At 43.8% G+C, this 24,975-nt stretch overlaps 3 protein-coding genes across 3 annotated transcripts; 1 reads left to right on the top strand and 2 right to left on the bottom strand.

The window, feature by feature from the left end:
- Positions 1–3,367: 3,367 nt before the first annotated feature.
- Positions 3,368–11,530, bottom strand: prph2a (peripherin 2a (retinal degeneration, slow)). Its single transcript, XM_048234135.1, has 4 exons — positions 11,212–11,530; positions 10,204–11,069; positions 7,788–8,034; positions 3,368–5,417 (listed from the first exon to the last, which is right to left on the bottom strand). Exons 2-4 carry the CDS (start codon positions 10,782–10,784, stop codon positions 5,208–5,210), a joined length of 1,038 nt encoding a protein of 345 aa, XP_048090092.1. The 5' UTR covers positions 10,785–11,069; positions 11,212–11,530; the 3' UTR covers positions 3,368–5,207.
- Positions 11,531–12,618: 1,088 nt separating this feature from the next.
- tbcc (tubulin folding cofactor C) lies at positions 12,619–14,058 on the bottom strand. The gene is made up of 2 exons (XM_048234056.1): positions 14,055–14,058; positions 12,619–13,944 (listed from the first exon to the last, which is right to left on the bottom strand). The coding sequence occupies exons 1-2, from the start codon at positions 14,056–14,058 to the stop codon at positions 12,824–12,826; spliced, it is 1,125 nt and encodes a 374-aa protein (XP_048090013.1). The 3' UTR covers positions 12,619–12,823.
- Positions 14,059–14,605: 547 nt separating this feature from the next.
- bicral (BICRA like chromatin remodeling complex associated protein) lies at positions 14,606–24,321 on the top strand. Its single transcript, XM_048234055.1, has 13 exons — positions 14,606–14,900; positions 17,606–17,651; positions 17,937–17,985; positions 18,340–18,405; positions 18,564–20,060; positions 20,483–20,540; positions 20,663–20,718; positions 21,260–21,309; positions 21,790–21,935; positions 22,402–22,496; positions 23,325–23,427; positions 23,728–23,874; positions 24,089–24,321. The coding sequence occupies exons 2-13, from the start codon at positions 17,611–17,613 to the stop codon at positions 24,319–24,321; spliced, it is 2,541 nt and encodes an 846-aa protein (XP_048090012.1). The 5' UTR covers positions 14,606–14,900; positions 17,606–17,610.
- The last annotated feature ends 654 nt before the right edge of the window (positions 24,322–24,975 follow it).

Raw genomic sequence — 24,975 nt, 5'->3', positions numbered from 1 at the left:
TAGACAGAAAGACAGACAGACAAACACAGACACCACTGTCTGTACAAATGACTGTGAGATATGAGTGAGAGCTCATTTTCCAGCTGAAAGAAGCTGACAAGCACACAGGCATCTCTTCTGCAATGCTACAGTGTGCTATCCATCAGGTGCGCCACTAGGGGGGGTTAGGATGATTCTAAGGGCCCAAATGATCTAGCAGCGTCCCTGATATCCATATATCCATCACCACAGGAGTTCCAGACCAGCCCTCAGAAACCTCTCAGTTTTTGTTTTGTGTGTTGAGGGGGGGTTATAGTATAGGACAATGAAAAGACTGACAGGAAGCCAGTGGGAGAGAGAGATGAGGCGGGACCGGGAAATGACCTGGGTCAGACCAGCACCCCTGTTCTCAGAAACTCTGGATAAAATGCTCCTATAGACTCACCTGGCACCTGGAAGTCTGCAAAAAACAAAAAAGCAAAAACAAAAGCATTAACACAATCATACCACAAATCTCTGTTTGAAAAAAGTTTAAGGGCATTTATTTGAACTAGGGGAAGAGTGCAAAGACTTAATTCTAACTGAAGCTAATATACTTGAAAACATGGCCCGAAAAAAGCAACACTTACCCCAATAATATTTGAATGACTGAAAACAAGTCCAAAGGGCATTTATCCAAGCACACCAGCACAGTAATTTGATTGCCTCCCAAGGGACCTACGGTCTCGTTACTTGTTAGACTTCCTGAAGTGCGCTCTCAAGTTAGCAGTGTAGAAAGTGCGCATGTCACTTTAGACCAGGTTTTTCTTGGTCAGTGGCGTTATCATTTTTAGTGGCGTTAAAATAGCAATTTGTGATCCTGCGCCAGACAACACCCATTTTTTCATTGACACGTCTGTAGGTGTGCAAGTTTCATTCGACAACTCGTCAACTAGTGCACCTGGAGGAATAATGATAATTGGGTAACACTTTACTAGACAGTATCGACATAAGAGTGACATGACACTGTCATGAACACATGACACTGTTATGACACATGAACCCTAATCCTAACCTCTAACCTTATCCCTAATCCAAATCCTAACCCTAACTCTAAACCTAACCCTAACTTGTTATGGCAAAAAATGACACTTAATAACAGAAGCGTTATGTCATAAACTTTATGACTTGTTTATGACACATTTATGACAGTGTCATGTCACTCTTATGTCGATACTGTCAAGTAAAGTGTAACCAATAATTGTGCCTGGCACCACGATGCGCCAGGTCAAACACAGGGCCCTAAATTGTCATCGTGCACCAGCTGTACGATAGGGCCCTACATTTCTAACACAGTGTGTTGTTATGTTTTTATTTATAACTCTTCTTTCAGAAAATAAATATCCAAAACTCAACCTTAGAGTGGGTAGAATGAAAGATCCTTTAGAACACCTTTATCAACCGTCTCTGGTGCAGCACAGTACATTCAGCAGTAGTACATTCATATGTTATTGCAGGGAGAGGGAGAGAGGGGTCACCCCATCTGGCCTTGAACCCAGGTCTATGACTCAAACTTTGAAACCTGGCCACAGGTTGGGTTCCGGGGTGCTTACTGTACCATGGTAACAGACAAACTCTTCATATTGTCTGCAAATTGTTGCTTAAGTCACTAACTGCCAAGGCCAAATTCTTTGTGTGAGTTAACTTTGCCAAGAAATCTGATTCTGAGTATGTTGCCCACAAGTCCTGTGTCAGTTAATCCCAAACATTTAAACCAGGACATACCTTCCTCATTAGGTCAAACCTCAGTATGTAAACTGTGGGGTTGTTAGGTAATCATATGGATCACACGGCTTGTGGATCCTGTCCAGTGATCTGTTTGTGGCCTGTTTTGCTGTCTGGAACTGGAGTCTTCGTGGAAGATTCGGGAGGTCCAGATATCCCCTGTGGCCCCATTAATCAGACAAGTCAGGAAACATTTGAGAGAAAATTGAAAGATTGTGAAAAGTTTGTGTTTTGGGAATTTTGTTGAATTTGTTACATTTTTTCGGGAATTTTGTTGAATTTGTTACATCTTAGGCATCTTAGGCATACGTCCATAACACATAAAAACTCCAGTTAAAATGCAGACTTACTAAATGTGTTTCCTTTGGACTTACTATCTTTGGTCACTGTAAATACAGTCTGTTAACTCTCACTTGACCAAAGGACCTTTTCGTGTGAGATGCCTGGACATCCCAATTAAGACAGGTAGAAATCCCACCTTGCTCCAACCCTGACCCTTCCTGCGACATACACCCAGTTGGGACCTGGGACGACGCTAAAATTGTCAGCTACACAGAAAAACAGTGTTGTGTTCACTCTAAAATGTTTGAGTCCGTCTTGCTGTTTTTATCTCTCCGCCAAGCAGAACTGGGACAAGCGACATAAACAACAGACCAGCATACACAGGAAGTCTGTCGGACTGGTCTTCACAGGGTGGCGGCGGTCCAGAGAACATCACCTGATCACCTGCCTGCCTGCGAGCTGAGCCGTGAGCTGCTAAAGCCGCTTAGCGACCTTATCAGATGAGCCGCTGTTTATGTGCTTTGGCCAAACAAAAATACCCAAAGAAAGTCGGCCACCTATCTTCTCCCTCTCTATCTCTCCCTAGACTCTGTGTCTAAGTGGCACTCGAAGTACTGACAAGTATCAGCACGTTCTTGCCAGTACTTTCAGGAATGTCACACAAACACTTGAGGAAATTACCTCTGGATGACCCCTATGTGGCCAGGAATGGCAGCAGCATTCAGCGCAGGCTTGGCGTGCCGCTGTATACTATATATGTTCCAGTACGTCAAACTGTCAGAACGTGTCAAAAGTCATTGGCCACGTTCAGAAAGATCACTGTGACAACGGTGTCAAAGTTCAAACAATTTGAACTTTGGCCGTTGCAGTACAATGCCTGGTTTAATCACAACGCCACACTGAGGTTGGAATAAAGGCATGGTGGTGCCCACTCAATAGGAACGCTCAGGGGAGCACTGGATGATTTTCAAGCTAATCGTGTGTGAGTACCACTAAACATCAGACTACCAAAACGATGCATGACAATATGTGTGTGTGTGTGTGTGTGTGTGAGTGTGTGTGCGTGTGTGTGTTTGGGGCCTCTTATTGTAGGCCTATCCACCAGTCTGACCTCAGCCGTATGATGTCCACCTTTGGTGTCACGCTTCACATCGAGCTGCCCAGCGCAATGCCAACATCCATGAGCCAAGAAGGACGAGGACGTAGTAAGTCCATAATTAGCTGATCACATGGGATCAATTGGACCCCCTGCTGAGAGTCCAGGCTCTCTCACTGTGATCTTCCAATCTTTACAACAGCAAAGACAGCATACGTCACACACACACATACGTCAAAACTAGTATTTGGTACTATTTTCATGTTTATTTACATAAAACATCCTACACGGCACAAACACATCCTTCATATTAAAAACAATAAATATATATAATATGCATATTTTTGTACAGTGAAATTACAACAGTGTGTCTTTTTGTTTGTTAAAAAAGTACAATATGTCCAAATTCTACACTATTTACATTTTTTGGTGGACAGGTGTTAGCGCCTCTGGCTTTTTAGGAATAGACAGTGTGTGATGACATGAAACGAAGGGACTTTCTTGTACTGCTTGCCATAACCAGTTCAATGACCTTTGAACCTTGAACTCTAGGAGTCTGACGTGCAGAGGTCGGGGGTGGTTTTAGCTGCCAACCAACAAATGTCCTCCTACGCTGTTTTGACGCGTCCTGGTGTTCCGTCCCTGTGTCCGAGAGCCCCTCGCTCTACTTCCCCTCTGCACCATGACCCAGCATCAGAGCAGTTTGAACAAACGACAACAAACAGCCAAAAACAGCCCAAAAAGAAAACACTGTTTGTGTTGCTGAGCTGCTGTCTTCGTAGTATTGCTTTGTCATTTTGTGGAGTTAGACTTAAAATCACACAAATCGCAAGATGCTCGTCTGCTTGGTGCTCCCTTTCGGAGCGTTGTGGGGGAATGCAAAGTTTTCAAGGTGTGTAAAAAATAAAATAAAAAAATAAAACTTTTCTCTAACAGAACCCAACTCCCATCTCTAACAGCCCAATCCAAGATGGTGGATAAATACATGGGTTCACTTAAACTTCTCCATTGCAAGTGGAGTGAAACCCGGCCATGCCCATGAAGAAGAAAAAAAACCCTACACATCTGCATCCTGCCTCTGTATATCAGTACACGTTTCACACCTCCTAACGTATCGAAAAAGGTTTAGTTATCAGTCAGCTACGCCCAGTTCGGTAAGAGATTTTACACTTGTAATAAAATAGGTATTACAGATTATTCAACAAATGTGCCAAATTTCACAAAAGAATGATACTTAAACCCCCACACATAGCTGAGAATGAATGAGTCTTGGATGAAATTTTACCCCCCAAATGATTAGCAGGTCTTACTGTGAAAACATAGCTAACATGTAAATTCATTATAGCAAAAAAAAGGTATGAGGTCTGAATTGTATTGAAAGCTGCGTAGTACCAGTCTGGTGTGTTAGGGTAATTGGGTTCTGGGTCTCAGGATGTTAAACTCAAGACAGCGTATGGTTTGAGGGTCAAATATCAAGTCAAAGGTCAAGCAAATAAAAAAAGGTTAATGTTTAACACAAGAAAAAAAAAATACTGTACATTACAGCATGAAAAAAATACAAGCAAAAATACAAATGCAAAGTGATGTGACTTCAATTTTTTGAATTTGTCATGCCTGGTTAAGTCTCTAGAAAATGAATCTGTTGTGGATTGTGTAATATAATCTGATTAAACATCTCTCTAAAACTTCTATGCAGGGTCGGAAGTGTGTGTTTAGGATCTTCTATGCCGGGTCGGAAGTGTGTGTTTGGGACCATCTGGGTTTTATGTGTCTGGGATCATCAAAAGACACATTTACATAGAAACTCCAGGAGATGTGCCGAGATTTAATGGATGAGATTTTGTTCTATTATATACATCATCATTTAGATAAACCTATGGGCAAATATTCTATTTTCGTACGTGGCTCGTCTTCACTACCCTGACAACCCTTAGTATGGTGTTGGCCTTAATACGTGGCTTTTGCAGTGTGTCAGTGTGTTGCAGTATGTTTTGAGGGTGCGTGCTTGCATCAGAGAGGCAATAAATATCTCACATTCCCCGCCTTAAATGGGGAGTGGTCTCAGTTCGAGGTGGGTGGGGCTAGCTCAGCTCACCGTGGCGACAGCCTGTTCCCCCTCCCCTTCTTCCACCTGTCCACCCTTGCTCATGGCCTTCATCTTGGCCATGATGTCAGTGAAGGTCTCCTTTACCGTCTTCTCCAGGATCCAGCCCTCACTCTCGCTCTCCGGGTCCTCGGGGTTGACCAGGGTGGACATGGCTGTGTTGACGTACTGCAGGCCCACCATTACTACCACCTGCAGGCCAGGAGGAGGAACAACATGCAGTTTGTCATTTTCACCCATTTGCAGTCTGATGACTTCTCTAACCAAGACAGAACAATCTAAACTACAGTGGTCATTTTCACACATTTACAGTCAGATGACTTCCCTAACCAAGACAATGCAATGGCATATCAATTTAAAAATCTTGACTTTTTCCCCACACATTCACAACATGAGATTGGGGGCAGCCGTGGCCTACTGGTTAGCACTTCGGACCTGTAACCGGAGGGTTGCTGGTTCGAACCCCGACCAGTAGGCACGGCTGAGCAAGGCACCTGACCCCTCACTGCTCCCATAGCGCCGTTGTAGCAAGGCAGCTCACTGCGCTGGGATTAGTGTGTGCTTCACCTCACTGTTTGTTCACTGTGTGCTGTGTGTGTTTCACTAATTCACGGATTGGGATAAATGCAGAGACCAAATTTCCCTCACGGGATCAAAAGAGTATATATACTTATACAAGTTCCTGCTGCACAGAAGAGGATGTAGTATTGTGAAAGGCTCGAGCTTCTACAACTCATCTGTCTCTGTTTCTCCTCCTCTCTCTCTCCAGATTAAAACATCACACTGACCCCCAATGCCTCCCTCCTCTACAACTCACCTGTCTCTGTTTCTCCTCCTCTCTCTCTCCAGATTAAAACATCACACTGACTCCCCCAATGCCTCCCTCCTCTACAACTCACCTGTCTCTGTTTCTCCTCCTCTCTCTCTCCAGATTAAAACATCACACTGACTCCCCCGTGCCTCCCTCCTCTCCAGGATCTCCCTGGCTTCTCAGTGTCACTAGATCTTACCTGGGTAAGCTGGACTATTTCAGGTTCAAGGTCCCTTCTGTTGCTACTGCACATGATCACCTGTGCGGATTTGTGGTTTGACCATGTCTTCAGTGGTGGGCTTTTAAGTGTGGTTCTGACAAGGCCTTTCAGGGGCATTTTCCAGATGATGGTTTTGGTTAACTGTAAGCTTTTGTGAGTATAAATGGCAAATTAGCTCAGCACATTAGCTGCATCTGATCAATATGTGCTAAAAGTGCTGTTCCGTGTTCAGAGGTAGGTGATTATTCATTTATATATCAGGAATGGAAATTAATCTTAAAATTCCTGGGATCAATAAAGTATCTATCTATCTATCTATCTATCTAACTGTCTATCTATCCATCTATCTATCTATCTATCTATCTATCTATCTATCTATCTAATCTTCATCAATGCTTTACTTTTGCGAGCCCAGGGCTCCATTGGAAAAGATATGTAAAATCTCCAAGGAATTCACCTGGTAAAATTTCAATTTCTATTTCAATTTAATTTCACTAATAGATCACCAAAACATTACACATGTCTCATGGCACTTTACAGGGTGTAACGAAATAAAAGATAAATTAAAATAAACCTGGTAGAAAGGATTCCAATACTACCACAGTGCATTAGGCAAGAGTGAAGACTAAACTAATGCATGGATATAAAAGCCAATAATAAATCCTAAATCATGAGAATGCAAATTGATTTGCTTTGTTTGTGTTTTTCTGCCTCAGGAGTGCTGAGGAGTCTGCTGCGGCCATTGGCAGCCAGCGCCAAGCGGGTCTTAGTGGATTGAATTAGCCTTAAGTTCTGTGCAGCTACGCCTGCCACACATGCCACCCTGGGGACAAACGCACGTGGCCCACGGGTGACGGATGGAGGGCAGAAATAAAGTCACAACATCTGGCTTGACCAGTAGGCACCCAGCGGTCGACTATTAGTTCCAGCCTGCTCGTGCCAAGGGCTCAGGACATCCTATAACTCCAGCCTGGATAGATCTATACAAGTTTGTGTTGTGTGTTAGTCTCATATGTGGCTGAGAACAACAACTTGCGTACCAGAATAACTGCTACGTATAAGAAATAGAAAAATGTTGAAGCCATATCTGACATTTTCAGGCCCCTCAATTCAACAAGTATAGAAGATAATCATTTAAAAAAATCTCTACTGTTCCCAGGGAATGAATGTCCTTGTGTCTTTTTTCCATAAGCTACATCTTACAGACCTCATGCTATATCCACTCCATAATACTATCTCCTTATTCTTTCCTCTATCTATCTATCTATCTATCTATCTATCTATTTTTTCCATAAGCTACATCTTACAGACTTCATACTATATCAACTCCATAATACCATCTCCTTATTCCTTCCATAAACTCCCTTCATGAACCTAATTCAGTGTCTATGTATGTATGTATATATGTATGTATGTATGTATGTATGTATGTATGTATGTATGTATGTATGTATCTATCTATTTTCCTATTCCCTTTTTCCTGCTCTCCATCTCCCTTCTTCTCTTCTCTCCACCTGCCTCCATGTCTCACCTCTAGGACGGTGACCAGGAGCACCAGTACCCCGATGGAGTTCAGCATGCCGCCGTAGTAGGAGACGAGAGCCTCGCGACAGCCGCGCTTCCAGATGTTCAGCTCCTCGGTGTAGTGGTCGTAGCTGTAGTGGGCCGTGTTGTTGGTCAGTTGGATCTGGATGCAGGGGCGGGGGGAGCTGGGGTTGCAGCAGCTGAAGGGCACCGCGTCCATCAGGTACCGCCCGTCAACGTTGCTGCCGATTCGACTGGAAGAGGGCAAAGGCGGCAAAGAGTAACACGTCAGGATCTTATTTACATCCATACATACGTTCATACATAGCTGCTGTAACAACGACATTTTCTGTACAGGATTAATAAGATAGATAGATAGATAGATAGATAGATAGATAGATAGATAGATAGATACTTTATTGATCCCTAAGGGGAAATTCAAGACATAAAGTATATCAATGAAGTGTCAATCAATCAATCAATCAATCAATCAATATAACTCAAGGTTTATGTATGCACAGCAGCCTCTAAATAATGTCTCATTAATTTCACTGACAAATAAAACTGTCATATGAAGAGATCATTTCTGATTCCCATTTGCCTACACAAAAAAAAAATCAAAACATATATCTAGTTCTACAGATCTACCCAAACAACTAAGTACACTAAGCTGGCTTCATGAAAAACCAAGGGGATTATGGGTAGTCATAAAGACTTTTGATAGGTTTTAGCAGCAGTGTAGGCAAAGTGCACTATAAGCACCTGAGGTAAACAAAGATGTTTTGTTCCGTCTGGAAGCCCTAAGCAGAGTTTACAGACTGTCAGTGAAACTCTTTCGATTATCAGTTCCCTAGAAGTCTAGCCAGGCCAGATCTGTGTAGAGATTCTTTGCACTTGATGTCTACCTATGGGGTCCTCAACCACAAGCTGAGCCAACAATGAGGTCCGTCTTTATGTAATGGATTTCTCACCAAACCACACAGAATTTAGGGTTTTGATGTTTAAGTAAATTCAAGGTATGGAATGATTTCTAAACCTTACAAGTCTTTGATTCTATTTGGTGATTGGTGTCTGAAATCACAGCTGACAACAGAGAGACATTTGCCTGCGTGTGCAAAAGAAGTTATGCATCATTGTATCTCAGCTAATACAGCACTGAAGACCAGTTGCCCAATACAATGAGAGATCTTGGTGTCAATGGGCATCACCACAATGACTCATGTTTATGCAGCCTCCATCTTGGTATCGTACGGTAATCAAGGATTACCTTTTGCAGCTTATCTTTTTAGCACCCTGAGAGAAAGCATGATTGACGCTAGTAGGGCAACTGTAAATCGGGTTTAAGATTTCACCTCATTCACCTCAAGTCATTCACCTTATGACTTTTTTCTGTTCTGTTATAGAGCTGAGGGTCCAACACTGGAGGTTTCTGGAGGTGTTTTGTCAACACATACCAGAATAGCTGAACTTGGCATTTGGCAACTTTGGTCTGAATTAACCTATTCTCACTTTGTTGTTCACAGATGCTTTTCATTGTGAAACCTCATAGTGAAAGTCACATATGCCACGCAATACAGTGAAGAATGATTAAAATAAAATACATTGATCAAAAGTTTGCCCCCTTAGGAATAAATGGTTGGTTGATCTTCATAACACAGAAGTAGGCTACTAATGAGATGACCCGTCATCACCATGCCTCGATGAGCCACAGCAGAGATTCTCGGGTCTATTCCCAGCCAATCGCCCGGGTCTTGGCATGATTGGAAAGGACAGTAAGCCTTGAATGACAAGGAAATGTGATCCAAGAAGATTATCCGCTAAGTCCAAACTGGCTCGCGAGCTTGATACCACTTACACTGCACGTTGACCCCCACCACCACCACCACCAAAATCAGCCCCCAGCCCTTAGTTTACTCAGCAAAGAGAACGCTTACACTGTAGATTGCTGTGTTAAGTGAATACCATATCCACTAATTAGGTTCTCATCACAGAAAATGTAACTGAGAAGTCACAGTGCAACCCAACGTCCCATCATCCCCCACACCCACCTTCACCTCCACACCCATTTTATTCAAAATGATCAACTGACTGCAAGATAAGCAAAGACATGAAAACATACTTCAACACTGCAATGATGCATTTATAATGATCAGAGATCTTAATCAAGGTCAAAACTCAAAGATCAGCCAGTGACTACCAATATGCAACACACATAGAGGGTGATACGTAGAATGTCACACTAGAGCTTCAACAACAGTTCTGTAACAACATTCCTTACTGGTGCCATCTTTCTGCAAGCTTTAGCTTCCACATTTTCACACATGAAAAGTGGAGGCGAGAAAAACAAGGAAAACATTCAACAGAGATGTACAACAGACATTCACAAACAAACAGTGCTTTTCAAACAGATGGTGGCCACTCACTCTTTGACCTCCTTGGCGCTGAAGTCCAGGTAACGGTTGCTAACCCACTGGATCTCGAACCAGTCCTTGTAGTTGTTGTTCCCGCAGCACTTGAATTCCATCTGCATCTGGTCGAGAGTCCTCTTCATGTAGCAGCGCCCGGGTGTGTCGGTGTCCTTGTAGAACTTCATGCCGTTCTTCAGCCCCTCGGCCAGCGTGAACGCCAGGGGGATCCGCATCATGAAGCAAAACAGGGCGGTCAGAAAAAGGAGAACGTTAAAGAGGACGCACGAGATGAGGAAGGGTTTCATGATGGACTTCCACTTGGCGAACTTGGTGGAGTCCAGCGAGTCGTAGCACATCTTCCCGCCAAAAGCGTTGATGCCACAGGCCAGTAGCCCGACGCAAATGAGCAGGTTCGGCACAAAGTGGCTTTCGTTGTTGTCCATCAGCTCGCTGTTCTTCCGAAGCTCGATCTTGAAGAACAGGCCCATGGCGAAAACCAGCGCACCAGCCGTCACTGCAAACCAATACATGAGCCATAGCATCTGGGCCAATTTCACACGCTTTTGCAGGTCAAACTTCACCTTAAACAGTGCCATTGTGGCTGTTACTTAAAAAAAAAATCAACTTTTTTTTTTTTTTTTTAAATATTGCACTCCTCAAAAGTAAGTGCTGAAGTTTGGGTTTTGCCTCAGTTCTAAGGTGCAAAACAAGCAAGCAGTCCCTCTGCTCCTCTGAAGGTCAGAAAAAGCACAGCCTCAACCCACTGTGCAGTTGTGCCAGTTCAACAGGCAATTCCTGATCCATCCCAGGGAAGAGCAAGCCTGTTGGTTATCTTGAGTACCTCCTTAGTGCACCCATACTACAGAAATGTGAACACCAGCCTGAGAAGAAGATCAAATAGATGTAAACAATATTGAAAATGTATATATATATATATATATATAAACACTACAATTAGATGAAATTAATTCAGTATGCTTAAGGCCAGCAACCAGACAGGTGCTGTCATCAATAGCAACGCACCTTTTCCCGCATTGGGAGGAGGATGGTGGTAGATCCAAATGATTAAACTCCAGGTTGCAGTACGTCATCCTAAACCCATGCTAATCAGCGTTATCCCATTTGGGTGAAATCCCTTCGCCAGCTGATGAGCCTTTGAACTAAGCCCTTGGCATGACGTCTGATTGGCCTCCCGAGTCACATGACTCGGCTCACGTCTCTTAAGGAAAAGTGCAGGACCCAGCAGACCCAGTGGTCGGTGCTTAATGTAAGATCAGTACTTCCGCACCAAAGGGGGACCACCTAAAGGGCAGAGGCCTGCAACGGCAAAAAGTCAACTGAACAAGCTGCAAATCCTGTGAGGTGATTTGAAGTTAAAGCTATGCTTGCTATAGGAAAGAATTGACCACAAACAACATGCATACTGGAATGACCAGAGCATTTCAGCACGGTGACCCATATATCAGAAACCTTCAGATTATGCTTGGTAACAGGGGGATTTCTAGAAATGGTTTTAAGTGTTTAATTAACAGGTAATAAGCTGACAGGTAATGAGAGTCAGCATTGCACCTCGTGCTGGGGTGGTGGGTGGTTGGGGGCACTGTTCCAGGATACCTGGCCTGTGTTGGACTAAATTTGCCCCCCATGAATTTGTCTATAGATCCCCAGCCACTTGCTATGCTTTTGCTTGGCAATACATTTCCAAACAAATCACTTGTGTGTCATCGGAATAGGGATACAGATGTGTGCATATGCACAGGGTGGTTTGTGGTGGCAAGAAAAATGCATATTGTAAATCAAAGCAGAGCAATAATGTTCATCGGTCATAAACCTCTAAAAGCCGGGCATTTCAATAGTGAAAAGGCAAAATTCTGAAAAGCAATGCACAAATGAATTTGGTACTGAAATTACCTGTATGTGCAATTATCTGTTCCAAGATCTGTGGTGGATGCTGGACTAAACAGCGGATAAACTGTCAGTGCAGGTTAAATCTGATGTAAAAGTCATTCTTTTCCAACTGTAACCGTACTGTTGGTATTCCATTCAGACACTGATAAAAATGTCACATTCAGGAAGCCGGTCATGCAAATCACATTCCTACACTAATAGAAAGGACAGAATATTGTTACAGTGTACTTACTATATAATTGATGATAAAAAGTAGCATGTTATAATGTAGTAATAATGTAGCCCACATTACATCATAATGTAATTGTCACCAGAAACCTTTTCTCCCTAAAAACTTCATGTGTATTTATATACTACGTCATTTAATGGGCACATATATTTATCATATATACCCTGATTTTTTGTTTTGTTTTTCAAAAGGACATTATAGTTTTGAGCCTCCAAAATTGCAGTTGATTCATGTGCTGAAGTGACTCCTTTAGAACTAGAGATGGATCCTATGTAAACAAGAAAAGAGGCTGCTGAATCATCAGATGTGTTTATTTTGATCACGTTTTAATTATTTGGACGCACATTCTGCCTGGAGCAGACACAATACATTAGCATTTGAATACTATGACAAAGTGCATTTTTTTTTTTACTATAAGGCTGTATTGTTGAGGACACGGGGTGTATAAGTGAATGCCCCTCTTTTCACCTTTGTTTAAAAGCAAATACTGACAAACATCTACTCAGCAGAAGGAACCAACTCATCCCAGCTGGTTTTCCGATCATATTCAGGAATGACAGTCCAATTTGGGGAATGGGTGCCAGCTGCGAGCCAGTTGAAATCATCGACCTGATCCCAGTTATTTCTATTCTTGTCCAGTCCAGACACGGCAAAATCAGCATCCAAGTTAGAGTAGGTCCAATTAAAGGGAGCGAAACTGACTCCTTGACAGTCCTCAATGATGGCACGACTCGTGACGTGAAGGTAGATCCGAGTGTCCTTAGTGTTATGGGTTCTCAGCTGCTGGCAAGGAAAGACGAGGATGCTGCCCGTGCACTGATCCACGAACACCGAGCTCGACACTGGCCCGCACAAAATCTCACAGTCACGAACATGTTTGATATGCAGAGTACTCGGCGAGCCGAGCAGTCTCACCTTGCAGTTCGTCAGGTGGGATAGCAGCACGTCCCGCTGCTGGATTTCGTCCGCGCTCTTTATCACAACCTGAGAATCGATGTGGGAGAAAGCGCACTGTACTTGTTCCACAGTGGCATTTACGACTGCATCGATGTTGCTGGTTGACTTGGGTAACTCGGCGATAGAGGATGATGGAGTTTTACTCTTCACGTTGCGAGATTTAAAGGCAAACTTCTTTTTTGGCAAAAGTTCCTCTCTTTTGTCTGATATGGAGCTCTGGAGTGCTTGTAAGGTTGCCTGGGCCTGTCTGAGTTCGTAAGGTGTTAGGAACACCAGACTGTCATTAAGGAATTTTTGCAGCTGTTGTATTTTGACCGTTGCCTCTTCCAAAACCTGCGTAGCATTTTCTCGGTTTGTCTCGGTGCAGTTGGATAGCAACTCTTCGATGGATGCCTTCTCAGACTGAAACGTGGTGGAGAAAAAATCACTCTTCTCCTCTGTTACTGCCTGGCTTTCCTTGACGTCTTTGCGTCGTTCTGCCTCCTCCAACCTTGCCTGGTCTCTCTTCAATAGGCGTTCAGGAATCTTGACCGTTTCACCTGGTTTCTGATCATCATTTCCTTGACATACAGTGGTCTCCATCGCAAGAGATATCGTTCGGCTGATATGTGACAACAGGAAGTGGATATATGAAAAATAAGAGCTCTTGAATAAAACCGTTTCTAATTCGTTAGTGGAACGCGCCGTTTGAGTATACCGTGTTTTAATTGGTGGATTGTATACATAACATCCGGTTGCCGCTGCTTTTAAAGAAACTCGCACAGCACCACACCCATCTTAGAATGAAAATCGAATGTCCACTTGAGTTGATGATTTGCGTTCATGTTTTTCGTGGACAAAGATAATGTCCGATGTCATGTGCGTGTGTATGATACAGATAGCTGTGACTGTACGATTTCCCCACAAAGGCTGGCAAGAGCCAAGTCCAATGTCTAAGTGTAACTGCAATCACGTTTTATTTAATGCATTAAAACTACACTCGCTACAAATGGAATATGTATTAAATAAAGTAAACAAACACCTGATGTATTTGTGTAGTTTTCTGCATTTGGAGATAGGTAACATGAAAAGCAAATAGCTATCTCTCTCACACTGTGTGTGTGTGTGTATAAAAGCAAACTAACAAAACAGTTAAGTGTTTTCAAAATTGACAACAGAATACATAAAGCATTCAGTAATCCTATATGATATACTTATAATGTAACTCATGTCAATGACTTTCACTTTATGAACAAAAGACTCCTTGTTTCCCCTGAGATGTCAGAAAATCCCTGTAGGTAACGAGGTGTGGTCGAGTTTGTTCAGTACCCCGCCCCCTATGGTTGGATGGTTGTTTTGTTTACAGTTGGACAACTTAATTAAGTTATGGGGATAGCTAACCACTTTATTTTAATGTGCATCTAACGTCTATATGCATGAAATATATATACCATGCAGTGATGGAACCCGTATTCTACGGAGACTTGTCTTATGGTCCTTGGACAATACTGTTATGTGTGGATACTTGTAGTTTCCCAAGAGCTGCAGATGCTGCCTTCTGCTGGAGCGACACTGCCCTAACGGCCCGTGCAGAGATGGCGAGGAAACCCCGTTGACAAGGCACTGCTTTTTCATGACGGTGAGTTTCCCTTTGAGTGTATTATAATTTTGTGATAAAAATTTCAAGGAAAAAACACACACAACCTCCTTCCTCCCCTTCCTTCGGGGAGGGAAGAGAGCGAGCGTGGAGAGAAAAATCTATCTGAGACAGAACAAGGACAGTGAGAAAAATATATGAGTGGGAGAGGGAGAAGAAGGAGGAGGAGGAGGAGGAGGGGGAGCAAATTAAAAGTTGCCAAATGGTGATATTGGGTTTCAAGAGGAGTGAGACAGGAGTATGGGTTTGCCTCTTTTTCAGTCGTCTTTATGTTATGCAAATGGGAATAAATATTTATGGTTCCACGCGGTTTAGTTCGCAAGGTCCGTCGGCGAATTCAACCCGTTTTGAAATAGGTGGGGAAACGACACCGTTGCTAGCTCGCCGAGAAGGCCACTGTTCACGGAGGAACGCTAGCTTAAATCCGTTAGCCAGCTAAGCTGCTTTTCCTAAGCGTCAGGTTCTTTTCGTTAACGACAACGTCGGAATTCATCTGTTCCGCGACTCTAGAGAAATGTGACGTTTTCCATCCTGCCAGATGAGCTAAACAGAAGACAAATGGTAGCTTCTGAAACCCCACGTCCACCTCTCTAGAAAAAGAGACCGCGTCAGCGACAATCTATACTAGGCTGAGGCTGCTAGCTAACGTTACACACTGTACTCGCATGAGGTTATCATTGTCTGTCGATTTGGTCTATTTTTGGATGTAAAATAGCAAGCTGTATTTCCATAAAGGGGAAAGCAGCATATATGTTGCATGTCCTGTTCTTCAAACGATTGAGAACGAGTTGACTATTACGGAAGCGTTTACAATGTCGAAACAAACTGAATCCTCTTCTCGCGAACCGCATTTTAAATTAGTTTTTGAGGGTTGCTACGTCTACTTTTCCGCCCCCTCTGATCATCAGCTTAAGAGGGGAAGGAAAGGAAAATTTGTATCCACCTCCCTTTTTATTTGTGTAACACCGAACCATCTTAACAGATAAGTTAACGTTTGCACGCTGAAAAAAATATAAAATGGCTAGCTAAACGCTAGCTAGCCAGTCATGAATATGTTGTAACGTGAACCTACTCTCTGGCCCAATTTATGTTGCTGACCTTGATACATGTTTTAAAAACATTACTTAATTCGGAAAAGCATTAATTGTGTCTGGACTTGGAAGTCTACTTCTATAAAAACCGAACGTTAACGTTAATGGGACATTTGTCTGCAATGCAGTGCATCGAACAAAAAGAAAACATGGTGTTAGCCAACGGAGAGCAAACATGTTCTGTTTCTTATACCCGTTTTGCTGAATAAAGAGATGCTACAATGGTGTTTGGTTTTATTGCAACCAGGAAAGTGAAATGTGAATTATTTACAGTAAGATCGTAGTTGTGTTTCACGGACGTTACTGCCTGTAAAACAAAGCATTTTTGCTGACTAGCGTCTGAAAAATAAAATATTCGGCTAATCAGATTTAGCCAAATTATTGCACATCTTTACTATGCCCCCTGTCTTAGTTAGGCTACCAGATGTCAAGTATGGGATATATCAAACACATTTATATTTGTTATTTTCATTAACAATGAAATAGCTTTCAGGGGATAAGACTGCATTCTTAACGTGAACAAACATAATGCTATGATAGCCATACATCAACTTTACCTACCAACATGCAAACCCAATATTTGCCTCACGGTATATCCATACGATTTTACTTAAATATAGCGTTGGATTTGTCCAGCCTTATTTTGAAATAGATCATTTCTTAATCGATTAACATGAAATGCCCCCTTTTTTTTCTTTGTCAGCTAGCAGCTATGTTGAGTCAAAGTGAGTGGCGCAGTGTCGAAACAACAGCCGCCATTTTGACACAGCGAGCTTGCATTCAGGGAAGGGACAGACTAGACGTATCTGTGTTCAGTTTGCACCAAAGCAATCAAAGTTACCAATATTACTGTCCGAATATAGGCTCCCATGGCAAAGTAACATTCTACTGCTACATCATAAAAGTGGGTTTATATGAAAGTGCAACTTGTCCCCCTCAGCAGCCTATAAACTATTAAATGAGAATTAGTGCAACACTAGTTCAGACATTTCTGAATCACCTGCCCTTGTTTCTCACAACCACACAACAGCAAATCTAGTTTTTCCTGTTCCGTGACTGATCATCTGGTGTCCTATTTCTCTATGTGGTTCAGAGCTTGCAGCTAGACTGCACAATTCGATCTACTGGTTTAATGGGCTTACCCCAGCTGCCTGTGTCAAATCCATTTGTCATTTCATGAGACTATCTCGAATATCTGAGATTTGCTTTCAAATAGCCTACACAACTACAGTTTTATATCACTACACAAAATTATATATTCATGTTCAGATTGTTCTTGACCAGAGCTCAAAGCACAGAATGACCACCTGAATAAATTCTGAACAAAAACTGAATTCAGTGGTGTTATTGTTAGCCTATTAGAGATGAGTCCAAGGGTCAATGAGGCATTTGTGATATTAACACTAATGTGGGTGTGGGTCTTCTGTCAAAGCATATCATCATTGGAAAGATGGTATAAATTTCAACCTTTGTATCGTTAGTGTGAAGTAGCCCAGTGCAAAACCATACAATGAATAACAATCCTTAGGCATATGTTAATCTTGATGGTGAATGTACGTCTGCTACGTGCTGATGGCTGTAAAATTCCCTTCTCAGGTGTCATGGACGATGAAGATGATCGGCGGCTTCTGGATATCATAGGGTAGGCCTAGGTCTATCCTCAAGAGCTGTTGATACAAGTCTCAGTATGTCATTTAAATGTGAATGAAATGTATGGACAAGACAATTAACTGAAAGTCTGAAGATGCTAGAATTAAGTGTTATTTTGCTACTGCCCTTGTTGAGACCCATATAACCATAAGATATACAGAATGTAAAAGATAATCTCAGTATGTCTTCAGGATTTTGTTTTTCTCCTGAAATGAGTCAGAAATAAGTTGTATATGGAGAGTTGTATAGGTTACATATGTGTGGTTTTCTTTGACAGAGACGTGCAGGCTTTGAATGACTATCTTCATGGCTCCAATAACAAATCGGTAAGTGTAATACTTGGCACACACAACAAGTAGGCCTATTACTCTAAATCAGTGTGGTTCTCAAATAAAACTGTGGGGCGCGTCCCTCCATAAGCAGGAGAGGTTTGAGATTAGGCCGGGAAAAAATGCACAGAATAAGAACCCTGAAAAGCCAAGTCGGCGTGAAAAGCTTTGGAACCACTGCTCTAAACACAGGCAGTAACTGTTGTCTCCATTAATAGATAATAAAACACTCAAGATAAGTCAGTCAAAATTCTCAATGGTGAGACCTGGTTATTTCGTAAATGTAGTTTATTTAAGTAGTGACATGGCTGGGTAAATTAAGATTAATAAGGATTGTTGATTGTTCTCCAGATTGAGGAGGAAGATGTGACAAATGCGGCGTATGGCAACTCCAGCTCTTTTTTTACCGGCAGCACAGTAAGTACAAGTTTATTTTGCCTCTTAGAATAATCCCATCATTCCAAAATAACTGATTAATCCCAGAATTCCAAAACGGCTACAAATACTATTATTATTCTACAGGAATGATTGTTTTTTATTCTACTATTCTTTTATTTTTATCTCTGCACGTCTAGGGTGGATCCAGTGCTGGACTTAAGGACAACACAAATCACCTGGGGGAGTTCGGCGATGGCAGTGAGGCGGGCTTGCAGCTCTCCAACAGCCTGCAGTTTATCGAGGATGAACTGGGCGCGGAAGCGTCGCCCGGCGGGGTCGACCTTGGCGGCGAGGAGCAACCCTTCGACATCCTTCAGAAGTCCCTATTGGAGGCGGACATCACCGAGCAGACGTTGGCGCAGGAGGCTCTCCTGGACTCTCAGCCGCCCCTCGCACCCCCCGTCACCACTACTGCCACCTTCCCCCCGCAGCTGGTCTCGGGGGGATTCGGTGGTGTGGCGGGGTCAGGGGTAGTTGCCCCACTGCCTCTCTGCGGGGCTCAACCTCAGGCTTTCATCCAGCAAGTCCCCCAGATGCCAATGCCAAACGGTCCCACGGGCCACATCCAAGTGCTGGGGTCCTTCAACGGCAGCACACCCTCCATGATGGCCATCAACAGCCTGGAGCGCCCTCAGATACTGCTGAGGCCTACTGCGAACGCAGTGACAAGCACCAGCAACCAGGGGGAGATGTTCGCCCCCACGGCCACCGGGCAGGTCTCTATGCCCTTCAAGGGCTGTGGGACGTCCATACCTGTCCAGAACATTATCATCCAGAGGGGGCATGGCCCTCAGGCACTGGTAAGGCCCATTCAGCCCAAACCCTTGCAGCCGGGAGGACAGACTGTGTACAACATTAGCAACCTGGGCCTCCAGCCCAACGCCACTGCCCCAGTCAACCCTGCAAGCGGGGCATATACGGCCAGCAGTTCCCCACAGGCGCCTCAGCAGGTGAAGGTGGTCAGTCAAGCCAGCAACATTGTGCTTCACTCAACCCTTGGTCAGCAAGGTCAACAACAGCAGCAGCAGCAGCAGCAGCAGCAACAACAGCATCAGGCGAACGTGTCCACAGGGCAGTTTCTGTTGCCGAACTCCGTCTCGCTCACGCCCGGGTCGTCTGTGCAGAGCTTCCAGGCCGTGAATGGACAGGTGTTGCAAACCAACGCGCAGCAGGTGGACCCGACCACCACGATCACCACCACGTACTCCATCTTGCCCACTCAGAGCGGGGCAGTCCAGCTCATTGCTGGGCAGCACTTCACCGGCGGGCAGCTGATCGTGAATCAGGGGGTGGTGACGGCAGCAGCAGGGGCCACAGTGGGGCAAATGTCCCCAAACATGATGACCCAGGTCCCTCAAAGGTCGAGTGGCATCGGCGGCGGCGGCGTCGCTCCCAAAGTCTGGACGTGTGTCACGGCCAGCTTGACCTCCAGCCCTGCTCCCGTCCAGGTGAACGCGACTCAGACACGGCTGACACTCGTCAGCTCGTCAGGGCAGGGCCTTCAGACGCGGCAGCAGGTGACGGTGGGCGCAGGACAGCGCCTCCTTGTGCCCGTGGCACAGAACGCAACGGGGATCACTCATGCCGGAGTGCAGGAGTTGCAGTTTGAGATGCAGGCTCTTCCTCTGAGCCAGGTGAGGCTTGTTTGCACACTGCTCCAAAAAAATTAAGGGAACACTTACAGTTTTCCACAATTGTTAAAAAAACATTTTTTGAAACCTTCCACGCTTTTCTCCATTCTCAAACTACATTCACAGAATGTCTGACAGTTCTTGCAAAATAAAACACTAGCCTCAAAAGTTTTACTTGTGCTCAGAACCAAACAGTGTCAGAGTACCGATCCAGTGTACGATTGAAGTGTTCCCTTAATTTTTTTGAGCAGTATATATACAGTGGGAACAAAAACAATGGTGCACAATTCTTCAGAAAACCAAGTTCATACCAAATTCTGTAGGCTAATACCACAGTTTATCAATTCACCCAACCAATTTTTATCACACATTCAATTTTCCTATCGCATTTTTCATAGTGTCTCTTATGATTGTTTTCCTTCCAGGATTCCTCCAACACTCAGAAAGCACAGCCTCAGTTGGTCAGTTTGCTAGGTACCAAAGGTAGGTATACCCACACATGCACAATAAGTAGTTTCACAAATCATAGCATCACAGATAGTGGCTTGTTCGTGTGCAGTGGTTCCCTTCGTTCTCTGACAAATTCTCATACAATTCTCTTCCAGCTGTGAAAACAGTGCCCTCCATCAAGCAGGAGACTCCCTGCCTGGCCACCACACAGGTGAGAGATGGGAATGACATGACAGTAGCTTGGTTTCTATCCAGCCTGGTACAGATTTTGACCATTTCAAAAGGAAATGCTTTCCTGTTCAGAAATGAGTGAAATGTATACTGTATGAAAGGGGGTTAGATGAACTCTTGATTATTATAGTGTTATTTTTTGATGGAAACGAGTTATTAATATCAATAGGATTTTAAAAGTATTTTTTATATTTCTGTTGCCCGTATAATCTCCAAGCTTTTGAACTCCATTGTCTATTTTTAACTTGCAATACATAGCCAGTAGTGGCATGAAATATGGGGCTGAATTGGATGGAACCCCAGCTGTTTTACTCCGTTAGTGGAAGCAAAGCTGACCTCATGAGTCGCAGTCACCACACCTGCAAACTTGTCACCTTTTGGCTACAGTCACCTTTTCTATGTTAACCAGGGTAGTTGAAGTGAATAGGGTTTTGTATGCTGTCACCTTTTTCACTACTCCAGAGTTTGCAGGTCTGATTCACTGACACTCATCACTGTCGTTGTGTTTTTTCTCTGTCCAGCTCAACCTGCAGAAGAGGCCGGCACCTCAACAGCTCACGAGAGGGGGAATGTGAGTCCGCAGCATGTTTGAAAACATCATTGTGACAGATTGACAAAATGACGACTCGCGTACCCCCATCATCCAACATAAAAACTTAAAACATTCTATTGACACATTCCAGGCATCATGTTTAATTAGCTGGCTTACATGATAACAAATAACAAAATCAAAATGTGCAACTGGTCTATGAGCTCTCACACTAAAAAAACAGTGTGGAGAACCACATTATGAAACACACCAAAAAAAGACAACATAGGCTTAAGATTTAAAAAAAAAAAAATCCATCTCGCGTACCCCCTAGTGGAAGCTTGCGTACCACCGGTGGTACACGTACCACAGTTTGGGAATCCCTTTATTACACCGTGTCTGCGCTGCACCTAGGAAGAATGAATGCCGCCATTTGCAGTATTCAAATCTTATTGTAACCCCATGCTGTTACATGCATCCTTGGCGTATCATTTGACTCTGTCTTGTCTCTGTTTGCCTCAGGATCCTGCAGCAACTAAGGCAGGACCACACCGGAGTCTTGGCTTCAGACCTTACCCCCTTCTCCTCGCTAGATGACGTCATGTACAGACTGTTGCCCTTCCACGTGTTCCAGGGAGCCCTGCCCAATGAGGAGGAATTCGCTAAAGGTGTGGATGGCGTCAGCACGCTTATCTTAAGCTGGAAGTAAAGTGGTCTGATGGCTGTACTGCAGTCTTGGAAGCCTGCTGCAAAATAATTTTTTAACTCAGGCTGAAACAAACATTTGCTTTCAGCATCCTTTTATAGCTAGAGTAAACACACTATACTTTTAATACTACCTCTGCAAGGGTTTGCACGTCATATCGGTCTAAGTGTCTGCTCTCTGCACAGCAGGTGCTAATGAACAATTTGGCTGATCTTCACAGGAAATAGAGGTAGATTAGCTCAAGGGGCTGAAAAGACAGACTTGTATTTAGACGAGAGCGCACCTTTGTTTTCCAGGATGTGTATGTTTCACTTGAGTGTTGTTCATTGTTTGTTGTTTGTTTTTCACTTGAGTGTTGTTTACGGTTTGTTGTTTGTTTTTCACTTGATCACTTGTTGTTTATTGTTTGTGGTTTTGCCCCTCCACAGTGGATGAGGAGTTCGAGGCAGTGGCCACACAGGTTCTGAAGAGGACTCAAGCCATGGTGAACAAATACCGGCGTCTTCTCATGGTGGAGGCTGAGGTGGGTCTAATGAAGTGGCAGAGTGGTCGTATGCCTAAAATTGCACTTCTGTCGTATTAAACAACTATTGGGAGGGGGAGGGAATTCCAAATATGTGGTTTAGTAAATAATGGCTTGGACAGATTATACAATATTTTTTTGTCTTCCACGATGGTCTTTTAGGATTAAACATGTCAGATTATGAGATCATTAAAACATAAATTCTTGCCTTGTCTTGGTCGGGAGATTGGCCACAATACAAGATCATAATTGTCGTCATAGTATCAGTGTCAGAGTTGCAGGAAATTCCCCCAAAATTCTGACATGCTAGACTTTCCGTTGTGGCGTGTTGCAGACAATAAATTGCTGATCGTGGAATATGTCACAGTACAAGAGTCATTTCTTTTTTGGAGTCGTTCCCGACCTTTCTTATTCGGGGCACGACACTGTTGATTTATCGGCTATGGCAAAATCAGGCTGAAGTTGTATAATCTGAGCAAGCCATAACATAGTTAGTTTAGTGAGTAGAGTAGTAGTACATCCTCCTAAAAGAATGAGTTGTATACCCTCTTAAAAGAAGAGTCCAGCCTTTGTTTTACTATACCCCCTGTTGAGTTGGTATTACTGGCAGTGTTTTGGCAACTTTCTTGAACACCAACCAAAGCTTTTTTTTGCAGTGTTATTGATAAATGATCTTGTACACTCTCAAAACGGTCGTAGCACAATTGTTTCTGAAAGATGCAGTTCCATTCTTGACTAAATCAGTCATTTAAATTTCACTTATTTATTTAATTATGTATTTATTTATTTATTTACTTACTTACTTACTTACTTATTTACTTATTTCAGCGATCAAGTCCCTCTTCTGAGATGGTGATGATTGACAGGACGTTTAATCAAGAGGAGCGAAGCAACCTGACGCAGGACAAGCGCATGGTCCTGGTCGACCCAGGTGAGGAGTCAGCAGCTGAGGGTTGCGTTGTTTCATGCGTTGGGGTATAATGCAGATGCTATAGCCCGGGGAACCGTTTTCCCTTTCTCTCTGAGTACGGATCTGTTGTTTCTTGATATGACTTGATGTACATAACTTTTTTACCTGATAAGAGCTTGTTACTGGACATCGCTTTTTTTTTTCTGATTGGACTCTATGTTGTACTCCACTCATATCCATGCGTTGTTTGTGTGTTTGTTTGTGTGTGTGTTTGTTTGTGTGTTTGTTTGTTTGTTGGTTTGTTTGTGGCGCTTCTCGCAGACGGATTCTTGGACGATTTCTGCTGCATGCCCAAGCTGCCAGTCCCAAGCACCGGTCCCCAGGTGGAGCCAGCAGCTTTCCTCGCCGGGTCGCCCGCCTCTTTGGGGTCGCCCGCCGGCTACACGGGGAGACACGGGGGCAGGGGAAGAGGAGGAGGAGGGGGAAGAGGAGGAGGAGGAGGAGGAGGAGGGGAGGGTATGGGGCAGCCCGCCACAGCAGATTCGGGATACAGGACAGAGTATCAGCCGGGTTTTGAGGACCCAGGGGGGGGGGCAGAGCAGGGCGTCGGGCACTTGGCCGCAAAGAACATTCTAGAAATGAAGAAGAACCAGAGGTGCGGCAAAAACAATGTGATCATCAGCAGTGGCTACCACCAACAACATCCGCACCAAAACCCACACCCACACCAACACCAACACCAACACCCACATCCTCACTACCAGCTCAGCCACTCCCCCTCCTCAAGCTCCGCCCAGCCCAGCCCCACCCAGCTACAGGTGTCTGGCCAGGTGCGGAGTCACGGACAAGCCTTGGCCCCTGAGCATGGCCACCAGCCATTGGTCGAAACGGACTCTGTGCTGGAGGCTGCAGTGAATAGTATATTAGAATGTTAGGTGGTGCCATATGTTTTTTTGTTTTTGGTTTGTTTTTGTTTATTTGTTTTTGTTTTGATTTGTTTGTTCTCATATTTATCAGTTCTGTTCTCTGTCCTCCTTATTATTTCTTTCTTTCATGAAGGTCGACATTGTGAAGCTGCACTGTAGGTGGCCTGAAATAAGCATGGCGAGAGTAGGCAATAAAACGCCATTTTGAGTGGGGCAGTGCACACGTGTCTCGTCGCTATTGTCTTTTTTTTTTTTTTTTGGCAAAATTGACTTGAAGATGCCTTGGGTAGAAAATCTGTCCATGGAATGCTGCCATTCATGAACACCAACACAAACAGCCACATAGTTACACGAGTAAATGTGTGTACTGTATGTGTGTGTGTTTGCCACTTTGTGCACAGTCATATAAGTGTGCCGTACGGAATATCGGTCATTATCGAGCCAGTAGGTGATTGTGAATGAAAAGATACATGGACTACTCAGTTTTTTTGCCCCTCGTGGTATCAATGATCGTCAAATCCACTTGGGTTTCCAAACAGTCTTTTTAAAATGGCTCTCTCTCTTTGATGCAGCTTCCCAATCATGTCCATTCAGGAGAGCCATGCCATTGGTGATTGTGTTTGCCATGTACTACAGGTCTTGA

Source organism: Alosa alosa, chromosome 22 (genome assembly GCF_017589495.1).
Source record: "Alosa alosa isolate M-15738 ecotype Scorff River chromosome 22, AALO_Geno_1.1, whole genome shotgun sequence".
Taxonomy (NCBI): Eukaryota; Metazoa; Chordata; class Actinopteri; order Clupeiformes; family Clupeidae; genus Alosa; species Alosa alosa.
Note: the sequence above shows the minus strand (reverse complement) of the source record. Positions and strands in the feature narration are given on the sequence as shown.

What these genes read in the sequence shown, in the direction of transcription:
- prph2a (XM_048234135.1), bottom strand. Translation starts at nt 10,784, where the DNA reads ATGGCACTGTTTAAGGTGAAGTTTGACCTGCAAAAGCGTGTGAAATTG. An exon ending in AGCGCCAAGGAGGTCAAAGA is followed by an intron (nt 8,035 to 10,203) that starts GTGAGTGGCCAC and finishes GCCCTCTTCCAG; the next exon opens with TCGAATCGGCAGCAACGTTG. An exon ending in TCCTGGTCACCGTCCTAGAG is followed by an intron (nt 5,418 to 7,787) that starts GTGAGACATGGA and finishes CCTGGCCTGCAG; the next exon opens with GTGGTAGTAATGGTGGGCCT.
- bicral (XM_048234055.1), top strand. Translation starts at nt 17,611, where the DNA reads ATGGACGATGAAGATGATCGGCGGCTTCTGGATATCATAGG. An exon ending in ATGGCTCCAATAACAAATCG is followed by an intron (nt 17,986 to 18,339) that starts GTAAGTGTAATA and finishes ATTGTTCTCCAG; the next exon opens with ATTGAGGAGGAAGATGTGAC. An exon ending in CCTGCCTGGCCACCACACAG is followed by an intron (nt 20,719 to 21,259) that starts GTGAGAGATGGG and finishes TTCTCTGTCCAG; the next exon opens with CTCAACCTGCAGAAGAGGCC.